This window comes from Solanum lycopersicum, mitochondrion (assembly GCF_036512215.1).
Source record: "Solanum lycopersicum bio-material TGRC:LA1421 mitochondrion, complete genome".
Lineage (NCBI taxonomy): Eukaryota > Viridiplantae > Streptophyta > Magnoliopsida > Solanales > Solanaceae > Solanum > Solanum lycopersicum.
The window spans coordinates 303239-315000 of record NC_035963.1 but is presented as its reverse complement, the minus strand read 5'-3'; the positions used below and the strand labels follow the sequence as shown (position 1 = coordinate 315000).

Here is an 11762-nt window from a genome sequence, read left to right as displayed (position 1 = left end):
TCGCTGTAGCCAAGCTTACAGCTAGCCTATCGGCTAGAGCCAAGCTTCGACCGCGACTGCTCGTCGCTTCTGGCCGCCTTATTCCGTCACCCGAGATCCAAGTCAGCACCGGCAAAGATCTCTTGATTCCTCGCGGCCGGGCCGGCTTGGAAGCAAGCTACCTCTTGCCTATCTCACCCCCTTCCTTCAGCTGGGTGAGCCTTCGCTTTTTGGATCGTCTTCTGCCCAATGCGGTACCCCCCGTTTTTTGGTTCCCATTGGGTTTACCTTGTTCACAGGTCGACCCCATGGCAGCAAGAAAAGGCGATCTTGTGCTATACTCCGGTGATATCTTTCCTACCGAGACACGCAAACTCCCATCGTGTCCCAGATCACATTCCGTGAATCGAAAGGGGAAGCCTACTCATCTATCAGCTCCTCTCGTAGATCGGTGCGGTTTTACGAAGCGTCTAAGCACAGTTCACTCGCGTTGATCAATCAAGAGGGTTGCCGCCACTCCTTAAGGTTATCCGTTGTATCATACACTTCTTGCATTCTGTCCCACGCTTCATACCTCCTCTTTCTTCTTAAGGTAAGATAAAGGGCCAGGCATGGTGGGGTAGGAGCATCCAGTCGGCAATCTTTTTGGCTTGACCAAGAAGTCTTATGTCCTCCGAGTCGCACGGCGTTTTAACCGAAAGAACTTCTTGCGCAATTCATGCCTTTCTGTTTTTATGACCAGAAATTCTTTCTTGATTTTCATAAAAAATTGTTCTCTGGACTTTTTATCAATATGAGGTGATCGTAACACAGTATATAAGACTCGTGATTCAGGCAATCCAATCTTCCGTGTGTAAGGCGGAAGCCCCCAAAAATGGTTTTCCAAAAATGGGTGATCAAAAGATCGAATTACTATGCCTATCTTGGTGGTCGTTACTTTTGGTGGTCTTTCTTTTTGGCTGACTCGTCTAAGTGCTCTCCTTTGTCTCATTGTTTATCTCGTAATCATTCGATTCCGCCCCTAAGGCTAGCTCCTACTCCTCCTCCTTCTCCTTTAGGATAGGATCCTCCTTGGTCTTACATAACAATAACACAACACTCATAACAATAACACAACACTCTCGGCCGCCCAAGAGGACAATCTCTCAAATACACATGTTGGTGTTGTTGACCCGTTTTTCTTTTCTTTGCTGATTCCTCTCAATGAAATTTTCCATGTTGCACTAAGTTACTTACGGATGTATGCATGCGGTCCGGGAACACTTTGGGGTGAACACCCATCCGAACAAGTAGGGTCAATAGTTCAGCATTTAGGCCGTAACATTTAGCAACCAAAAAATATTTCACCCAACAAGTGCTCTCCGAACCAAGCTAGATAGTCTCCTATCACTAGGCTCACCAACCAACCTGGACTTTTTTTTTTATTCCTACCGGATATCAAAACAAACCATAAGGATTGTTTCCAGCCATGAGTTCCCCTATGACATAAGCGCTCTTGGGTGGGGTGGGCCATTCCATCAAATCTTTGAGAAGGGGCCCAGTCTCGTATTTGATGGTCGGCGTGGCGATAGGCTTCGTTTCTACGACTGCCTTCCCAGCCGTTGAAAGACTGAGCGAGAACGGTAAGGGGCGCACAAACAAAGAATGTCGTTGTGCGGGGATGCGATTCGCCAAGCTGGGGCAAAGAAAGCCGTCCGACCCTACCGGATTAGGAATGTGAAGGCCTCTCCTTCGAAAGGAGACCGGGGAAAGAAAGAGCTATGCTATTGACCGGACCCTTTTTTCTCATTTTGTTTGAAGCGGGCCAAATAGAGAATGAAATGCATAAAAAAAATAGGGGAAGGAAGTCAGAGACTCCCTTTTTTTTGGTTTAAGGGCTGCTCGCCCTACCGAAGTACCAAAGGCTTTCGAGGCTTACACCTCCCTATTACAGGACCTAAAAAAAGGCTTTCAGTAGCGCCCTTAGAATCTAAGCCTTTTGAAGCGCCAGTAGTTGTAGCTGTGGCCACACCAACCCTTTCGTTCTTATCGCTCCGGATTCCGATCTATATGACCTCCGGGCGGTACAAAGTAAACCTCTTCCGTAGAAGCAGGTAGTAACCTAACCTTTAAGAATTTGTTCAAGGGAGGACCCTCTGATCTATCAATGGAAAGATCTCCATGTGTGGCGTGATAAGGAATCCTAGAAAAGATCGATTGAGACTCCCTCCACGGTCCCACGAAGATCTCTACGTACTTGTCCAGGACAAGTGAGATCTTCGGCCTGCGTGCCTGGGAGCAGCTCAAACAAAGAAGAGTCTGGTCCGGTCTGAATTCAGGCACGGCCCGCCCGTCTGCTGCTAGGTCCGGAAATGGCGCCGGGCGAGGGCGCCGCTATGCCCCTTAATGAATCGAATGGTCCTTCGACCTTCGTTTGATTCCGACGGCCGGCATAGATCTCATGAGACCGGCCCACTATTACTACGAAAAAAGCCCTGCCCTCTCCTTCGCTACTAGGAAAGTAAGCAACTTCTATTAGCGCCGGACCTTGAGTCGAATTGATCGTGTCATGTGCAACGTCCATCAATGATGGTTCATTAATGTCCATTGATTTAGACTCCTTCCCCCTTCTCAACTACGAAAAAGATCGAGAGGGGCCCGAAAGCCCCCAAAGAACGGAAACGGAATTCGATTCACTCCCCATTCTCTCTTAAATAAATAAAGCTCGCCCTGGGCCGGGTCTTTCCCTGTTGTTCTGTTCCCGCCACGAGAAAGACGCACGGAAGAGGTATTCCCAGCGCGCGGAGGATCCGTTGAGAGTTTGTCTCGGTAGGGAACTGTACGATCTTTTCCCCTATTGTATTGAATCAATAAAAAAAAGAGGTCAGTGCTACGGCCCCCTATTGTTTGATCCAATATTGACCGGGGACGAGCCCCCACTTCCATAGATCCTTGGTTTGACCTCCCGTAGTGGTCCTTGCTTTTAAGAAAGCGGAGCGGGGCCAATTTCTCGTACTTGCTCAGTGTGCCCCCCTTTCTTCGAGTGCCCCGCCCGGTTCACTGGGCTGTTGGCTTACCAAGCACTTGCCCGCTGCTCCCGCCGCCCGCTTGGCGGGCGGAGCGCTCGTTATCCTGACTTTTCTCTCTGCTGGGGCCCTCCCATTGCTATAGCCATAAGCTATGGCAGCTCCAGCTCGCAACCACAGGGGCCCGCCCCGCGAGGCCAGAGTGGGCTCAGCGGTCAGCCTCCATTCGAATTATGTTAGGGGGTCTTTCGCTTTTGCCAGATCTAGAGAGATACTACAAGTCCTCCGTCCCAGATTCCATCGCCGCGGCCATCTGGTTCACCGGTACTACCAAAAAGTCTCATGCTTACGTTACTGTTATTGATGGTTTGATTATCTTGGACCACGAGGACCCCAGTCGTGCTTCTGGTTTCCATTCCAATCATCATATTGATGATAAATCTCCTCGTGCTCTGCCATAAGAACTTGGAGTCCGTATCATGGTGAAGATAAGGTAAGGCTGTGATTCTTGCTCAAAAAACAGACCGAACGCCTTCGAGTTATTGGCTCGTCCAACCCGGCAGCATTCATGAGTCGCTAGTTCAACTGTCCCTCGGAGACAGGGTCGAGAAGTACCATGCATGGTTGCCCCCCGTCCTTTCTTTCTATCAGTCTCACCCAGCAAGCCACCCCAACCCTACAGCCAAAAAAGGTAAGCGCCTAGCGCGAGCCTTATTTATTAGTTTAGTAAAGTCAAGCTTTGGCTCCCTAAAGACTAAAGAAATGGATAAAAAAAGGGGGGGACTTATGCAACGGGCTATGCCACCCAAACCAACTGAGGGAAGTCGCATCCGTCCCATCGCAAGCACCTACAATGTCATGATCACATTGGTTTACCCTAGTTTCTTTGGTAGTTTAACGTACGGTCGCCCCTCCAACAAGAAAAGGTATAAATATGGAAACTTCTCTGCCATTTGGATCGGAGAATTTATGGAGGAAATCGGGTTTTAAATTCCCAGAAACCGCACGATTATATAGCCAAAGGGAATAGGCCGCGCCTAAAATCATCCCAAGCGCTGCTAATGTGGCTACTAAGCTATTTCTTTGGAAAGCTCCTACTAAGATGAGAAATTCCCCGATAAAGCTGCTAGTACCAGGTGAACTCATATTGGCCAAAGTGGAAGAGAAGAAAATGGTAGAGAGATTCGGCATGGTGCTCACTGAACCTCCGTAATATCTAACAAGTCGAGTCTTATGTCGGTCATATAGAACACCAACACATAGAAAAAGGGCTGAAGAAACCAGTCCATGACTTGACATCGGTAGAATGCTACCTCCAATTCCCTGTATGTTCGATAGAGCCAAAGATTCCCCCCCACTGATCGGAGTACGCCGATTACCCCCCGAACCGTACAAGATAGTTACCACCTATCATACGGCTTTCTAACTTAACTTCTTTTTCTGGTCGTTCCGCTCTGTCGATCGATGGTAGTATAAGAGATCTGTAACCCCCCGAAATTTTTTACATAATGGTTCCTGCTTCCTACCCATAGTTAGCATGTATCTCCCCCGGTCATACTTTAGTATCACATCGTAGACCCCCACCCCAACGCTATCTTCCTTATCAGTGAACCGGAACATAGTGCATAGGTACTCTTCGATGCAGCGGGGACGAGACGACGTGACATACTACGATCACGTACAGAAGTGCTGTCCTTCGTCTCGGCAATATGGAACCTCTCAACAGCTCCCGTTCTTTTATGGGGTCCTATCGGGATAGGTAGGCCCAAGCCTTTTCCCTCCCCCCTCCCTCCATAAGACCCTCTTTCTCTTTCCCGAGAGGGAAAGAAGATAAGAAAGGATTCCTTTTTTTCTTTCATGTGAACGGCCCTATCTTGTATCGAAAGGTTTTTCGTGCTATACACCACGTTGAGAAAGACCAACCTCCTATGTACCGTACTCTTTTTGTACCTCGAAAGGGGGGTCCTCCTTATGATGCTACGGACGGCTGTCCGAAGTGCAAGGGGTAAACTCGGACTCGGATAGGATAGGATTGTGCGCGCCGGGCCCTTCGGGTCTCATATTTTGGCCGAGTTTACCGTACCTCCGTCCCCTATGTTAGGCGGCCGTAATATTTTGTTACGTTCTACCGCTGTTACGCCAGAATAAAAGGTTCCACACGAGCTCCCGTTCTGCGGCGTGGTGGCAGGACCGCTAGGGGAGTGGCTCCGGGTATAGATAGGGTGAAATCTGCAGGGGTCATGCAAATACATAGGCCCCTTCCCTTCTCTTTTGGATGAATGGGGTGGTTTAGAAGGCGCTTTCCGATCTACGGTCCCTCGGAGCGAAGGGTTAGGCAGGTAGTATGGGCCCTCTGACTTCCAGCTATGTGCTGTGCGGCTCCCGCGAAGCGAATGAAGGGAAGCTCTTCGAGCTTCCGGGTGAGCTTACGCTTACTCTCAGCCTCTTTGATTGATAGGCGGGCGGGCTAAGCCCCCTACTTAAGATTCAATTCATAAGGCTAATTTTATGTTGTCGTGAGGCTTTGGTTAGGCCGACTACTATAGGCTAGCTACTTCTAGCTTCTATACTGGCCCTTCCACTTTGGTGTAGTTTTCGTTTGTATTGGTACTGAATGAACATATCAAACAAAGGCGAGCAGTATAAGCCCTTCTCCGGCCGGCCTGGGAAAAGCAGCGAACTCTAGAAGCTAGGGCTTTGTTCACCTTTGGACACGAACACTATTCCGTTCTCAGCGGAAACCCGCCTTAGAGATTGAACGGCAATAAGATAAGTCAACGTTCAATCTAAGACAGCGCTGAGCGCTGATAGCTTGTAGTGAACAGCCCCATTATGAAACCAACCGAAAGCAGCCTTTGGTACTTAAGTAGTTAAGGTTTGGAACCCTTGCAACTATGATAGAAAGCCGTTTGCTTGTTGCCAAACCCTTCGCCTTTCTTTTGAATCAAAGTAGGTCGCGACTGTTGTATTTTAGTCGGTCGGGGGAAGCGGTAGCTTCGTGCTCCGCTTCTCTCGCGCTTGCTTGCGTGAAGGCTTAGAGCCCTTTTCGCTAGGTCCAAAAGCTTCCCAAAAGATCTGATCCAACAGAAATCCCGCATTGAGCGTAGCTGATATGCGGCTACGGCTAGCCGATCATATCATTCCATAAAATCAATCTATATGTATAGAGAGATCCCCTAGATATACAGATAGAATAGATGTTCATGGATAGACAGACATTCCATGGATTCTTAGTTTTTGGGCTGAAAAAGCTCGTCGATCCAAATGAATCATTCTTCCGGTCTCTCTTCGCTCCCCACCCCGAAACTGACCCACGGCACAGCGCCCATTCGCTTCGCGCGCGGGAAGGCAACGAAGTTCAGTTCATGAGACCGCAGCGCAGCGGAGTGGAGCAGCCGCGACACTTCCTTACTGGATCTCGCTGGTGGCCACCTAAACGGTAGGTAGGCGGCGGATGTGTGACGTTTGGAGTTGTCGTTCGTGCACCTGTCCCCAATGGAAGAATGAGTGATCTGTTCCCCTGCGGATCATGGCCTTACCACTCGGTCCCCGATGGCCAGCGGGGATTCGGTATAGCAGCTCAGGTTCGTTTGCGCTGCGCGTTCCCGCTGGACTGGACACATGTTAGCTGTAGGAAGTATGGTTCCGAAAGTGACTTCGGTTCGCCAGTTCAGGCTCAACTCCTCGCTTTACGTTAGCGGACCTACAGGTCGGGCCGGGGCTCTGCGCTCTTTCTTTCTGTGTGGGACGATACCGGGGAGAGAGGGGAATGCGTCGAGGCGGCGAGCAAGACAACTACATTTTGGCTTTTCCCTCCATGAGATGAGCCCAGTGCATTGGACCGATGGATAAGAGAACTGAGCTGGCCTAAAAAGCGCTTGGGCGCTCTACGTACGATGTAGACTCCATCAGATACATATCGATTTCTTTCTGATGGATCAAGAATAGATAGTTGTCTCATCAATAGATAGAAATAGGAGATTTCCCCCTATTCTTGAGAGATTCCCTCTCTATCTCTTTCGATCTATCAGAACAGATCAGGCTATCTATCAATCGATTTGAAAATAGCACGCTCATCTCGCTTTTCGTTCATTTTCGCCACGAAAACATAGCCGCCATAATAAGAAGCAGGCGAAGCAGCTAGAAGTACTCGCTTCACGCCCTTGAATTATTATTCACGAATGAATTGGGAAAGCCAACAGAAAGATTCGATTCTGACTTCGTAGAGCCGGTGCTGCTGTTGCCTGCGCGTAGGGCCGTCCCCCACTCCCGTCCCGGGGCGCTAAGGGGCTTTTGTTTTTGGAACAGACGGCAGTGTTTTGCTGACGCCTCGAATCAAGCTTTTATTGCGACATGCTATGCTTTCTCCCCCATTGCTAGTAGGTTGATGGGTCGCGCGCCCGGCACACATGTTTTGGCCTTGTGTGTCCATAACTCAAAATAGGTGACCTAACGGCCGCCGCCCGACTAAACATACCAATAGTCACCAGATTCATATGAGCTACTGAGGAGTAAGCAATGATCTTCTTAAGATCGATCTGCCTTAAAGTGGTCGAGGAAGTATATATTATAGCAATCGCGCTTAAAGTATAAATGAAAGGAGTGGAACAAAGTGTCGCTTCGGGAAACATGGGTATTGAAAATCTTAAAAACCCGTAGGTTCCCAATTTTAAAGCAATTCCTGCCAAGATGACGGATCCTGCCGTAGGTGCCTCTACATGAGCTTCGGGTAACCAAATATGAACTGGTACCATAGGCACTTTGACGGCGAAAGAGGCGAAAGAAGCAATCCATAGAAAGATTTGGCGCCGCTCACTAAATTCTGTGGTTAATGAGATTTGTAAATCGGTTGTTCCTGTTTGGAGAAGAATCAACAGAATAGCTAATAGCATAAAAACAGATCCAAGTAAAGTATAAAGGAACAACTGATATGCTGCCTTGATCTTTCTTTGTCTCGAACCCCATACCCCTATAATAATGGTAGAGTCAGGGGTGGCCCCAAAGCGGAATTGACCGGTGGTGCTTGGTCGAAGCTCCAGTAGGTAGCCACTCCCTTCTCAGAGAACCGTACGTGAGACTTCCGCCTCATACGGCTCCGTCCCGAGCTTCCGTCGTCGGCCTTGGCATTAAACCACTATCTATGCATGTATTTTCAGCCTGGACTGACGAATCTTTTGCTTCTCGGGTGGTGTCGAACAATGGTGCTTGCGTTGCGGGAGATGCCCGCCCGTAGGGTCCGGCCTGCTTCCCGCCCGAAAGAACCGCTCACTAGCTAGCCGGACTAGTGGGGGCCCTATCTGGAGACATACTGAAAACCATGCCTTTCGAACCGAACGCAATGCCCGTCTTCCAAATCAAAAAAAGGGCTCGTTGGGAAGAAAGATTACGTGCGGCCTGTAGAGCACATGTAAGGCACAGTCGGGTTGCTCACGCAGCGGATCACTCTCTCAGAGAGAGAGAGAGGTGTGAAAGTAATAGCCTTATGTTATGGCCGCCCCCCGACTTACGGCCTTTACGCTACTACTATTGTGATGTGAGCGGTTCAAATTGGTTGAATCTTTCTCAATCATCCTGGCCGGAACTTGTATGCAGCACTTGTACGGAGCATAAAGGCTTGGAACTCTTTTCTTATCTGAATCTTAAGGACAGGACCCTACCCTATTCTCGAACCCTCTGCCGAGCTCTACCCTGCCCGCATTTCCTTGTGTTTTGAAGAGGAAAAAAAAATCTCTCTACCTGCTGCCAACAGTCTTTCTTCGGAATTATCTGAACGGGTCGATCCTCCCATCCCGTTTGTTTTAGCAACTTATCCTAAGGTCTCCTCGCCAAGAGCTCCCCGGCGACGACAGAGGAAGCAACCCGTCTGCTGTGGCGGGGCGGCTTTTTTCTTTCACAATAAGACCTGGACGATTATCCCTACCTTCGGTAGCTTACGAGTTTACGTCCATCCCTGGTCGGGTACAGTTTCCTTTCGATTTCTCCCTTGTAGCCGTTACCCGAATTCGCGCAAGTGTGTCCACACCCCCCAAACTTACTTGACGAGGAATCCTTTCTCGCGAACAAACACAACCCCTACACACACCTAGGAGCACCCCCTCCTGCATATCCATACAAGACCCGAGTAGGCGGGTCGAGGTCCTACGAGGTACCCACTACTCGGAGTACCCTCCCAAAAGGAAAAAGATGTGTCTGTCAGGTTCGGTTCTTCTTAGTTGGGTTGGGCGGGTTCGACCAGAAATGCTATGCTTACACACAAGACTACCCCTCTTCCCGAAAGCTTCGCGGGGACTACTTTAGGACGACGGACGACCGCCCGTAGGGGGTTTACTGCACAAGGCCCCTGCAGAGGAAAGGCTTTATCCCAGCGAATAGAAGATACTCAGCTCCGCACAACATAGGGATTAGCACACTTTCGGGAAGAACATAGAATAGTAGAAGATCCAGCATGCAGAACACGGCGATCATTATAAATTCACGAATTAGAAATGCTGTAATATACTCTTTCCCATAACTTCTCATACCAGACCAACCCACTAAAATGCAAATAGGGATCAGAAATGTGGTCAATATCACGAAGAATAAAGAGATACCGTCTATACCCAAATAAAAATTGATGTTTTCATAAGGAAGCCATCGAAGGCTTTCCACAAATTGAGATTTGGCCGTAGAAGGATCGAATTGTATCCGAAGAACAGGGGGATACAAAAAAGTAATAAGAGAGGCGCACAGACCAATTAATCGTATCGGTCGTATTCTTGAATTTGGAATGAAAAGAGGAGTAATGCTTCCTAGCACGGGACAAAGAATAAGACCACTTAGATCAGAATAGCATTCACAGAAATGTTCTAACATAGAGTAGAATCGAACATGGAAGAGATTCATTGACAACAGTAAAAAGATGGGCGCCTAATTCCAATACAATAGGGGTCTATCAGTGCAAGTCAGCTGAACACCGTGATTGATGAGTGGGTAGGTGGGTTAGGTGCACCTCTCGCCCAGTGGGAAGTAATGAGGCTAGTCTCCCCCCCTTTCCCCCTGTCCGTGTGTGGGCCACCCTTCTGAAAGGCGAAAAAGCGGGAGAACCCACTTAGACCCAATAGCGGGCAGCACGAAGCACCCTAAGATAGGGCACGCTCTGCTGCGTGCCATCCCGCTCGACCTGGCCCAAATACCTATTTAAGGTATTCTCAGAGAGAGCCGCCCCACCCCTAGTAGGGTGGTTAAAGAGGAGGTTGCGGATTTCTGACCTCCGAGCCAGAACTATCTGGGGGGGAAACCCATCCCCCACCAATGCGGCCTCGACCCTCTTTTCCAAGAGGAACTGCTTCTCCAGGATACCCAAAAAGAGTGGGAGGTGCCTGGGCTCGTTCCTCCCGATAAAATAGAAGGACAGCCGGTGTTGAAGCTCCGCTCTCCTTTGGATATCAGGAAGGAGAGGGCGTTCGAATTCCGGAACCAGAACGGCGCGCGGAATGGGCGCAACCTCGGGCTCGGGAATGTGCGGCTGTGCTTCTCTCCCAGGAGGGTAAAAAGGGCCAGACGGGGAACCCCTTCCCGCGTCGCACGCGGCAAGGAAGCCTTCAAGAGCCCCGCCCGAATAATAATTCAGAAATAGGAGAGGGAGAAGAACGAATACCAAAAGATATTTTATACTCTTTGTTTTGACTCCTCGAATAGAAAGGGTAGAAAAAAGGAAAAATAATAATACACTACATAAGAAAAAGCTGGAATTCGATCTTGGAAATAATCGACTCAAGCTCATCATACCCTTTTTTGTGACTCGACTCAAGCTCATCATAGCCCTTTTTGTGACTCGACTCAAGCTCATCATACATAATTCGATTTCCTCTTCTTCGTGTTCTATTGATCAGAAGCATCCAGCAGCGCCTCGCCGGTTTAGAATTCGAACACAAAATGGCCATACTTAAGCAATTCTTCTTATTCTTCTTCTTTCTTAGTTGAAGTTCCCCTTCTCCGGCAGCTAGTTCAATGGTTTCTAAGCTGGACGACTGGTATTCTCTGGATGGACGGTAAATCCAGGTATGCTGCTGGTCCTTAGAAGGACCAAGGGAATCCTGGTCTTCTCTCCTAACGAATTTCCCCTTTGCTACTCCCTTTCGCTACCTGGAGCCAGGTTTTTTCTTATTATAGATAACGTACGCACAGGTGATCTATCTAATTAATGGACTAGCTTCACTAAGACTCATTCGATCTTCTATAGCGACTTTCGGACCATTCCATTCATTGTCTTCTTCTCAACCTCTCCTCGGTCACTGAACTGGGTTACTGAACTCCACCTTCTCGGAATCCCATTTCAGAAAGTCAGGTCGAAGGCAAATGGATTCCCTTGCTTGGGCAATAAAAAAGTCTATGATTCTCATCTCGAAAAAAGAGTTTAAAGCTACGGCACCTCCTATAACTACACCACCAAGACCGGGTAACAGAACAGCGGCCAGAGCAGCAGATTCCATAGCCGCGGTTCTTCCTCCATCAAAAGGCTCTGAGCCTGCTACGTAGCTAGGCTACGAGATTGATTCTCTGATGATAGAAAGAGAGAGGATAGAGGATCACGCTTACAAGCAGCCTTTTCCATCGTCTTTCGCTGACCCTGGTTCTATCAAACCCGCTTCTTCAATCCTGGTGTGAACTTCTTCCTGCCTTCTTACCCAAGAGCTCTGATTCCGCTTAAATAAAAGCAGCTCTTCTTCCTTACTCTTTCGAGTAAGCATTTTGAAACTTCCTTAAACATCTGCTTCAAAAAGCTAAGCCCCGGTCTCA

General features: G+C 48.8%; 2 protein-coding genes across 2 annotated transcripts in view; both read right to left on the bottom strand.

Moving 5' to 3' along the window:
* The window catches only part of rps10 (ribosomal protein S10), a 1138-nt gene extending 225 nt beyond the window's left edge, over nucleotides 1-913 (bottom strand). The window contains 1 exon segment of the mRNA in view: nucleotides 664-913. Coding sequence (YP_009430471.1) covers nucleotides 664-913 — 250 coding nt within the window.
* A 266-nt stretch (nucleotides 914-1179) lies between these two features.
* nad4 (NADH dehydrogenase subunit 4) lies at nucleotides 1180-9836 on the bottom strand. The gene is made up of 4 exons: nucleotides 9376-9836; nucleotides 7450-7964; nucleotides 3896-4318; nucleotides 1180-1268 (listed from the first exon to the last, which is right to left on the bottom strand). The coding sequence occupies exons 1-4, from the start codon at nucleotides 9834-9836 to the stop codon at nucleotides 1180-1182; spliced, it is 1488 nt and encodes a 495-aa protein (YP_009430470.1).
* Nucleotides 9837-11762: the final 1926 nt, after the last annotated feature.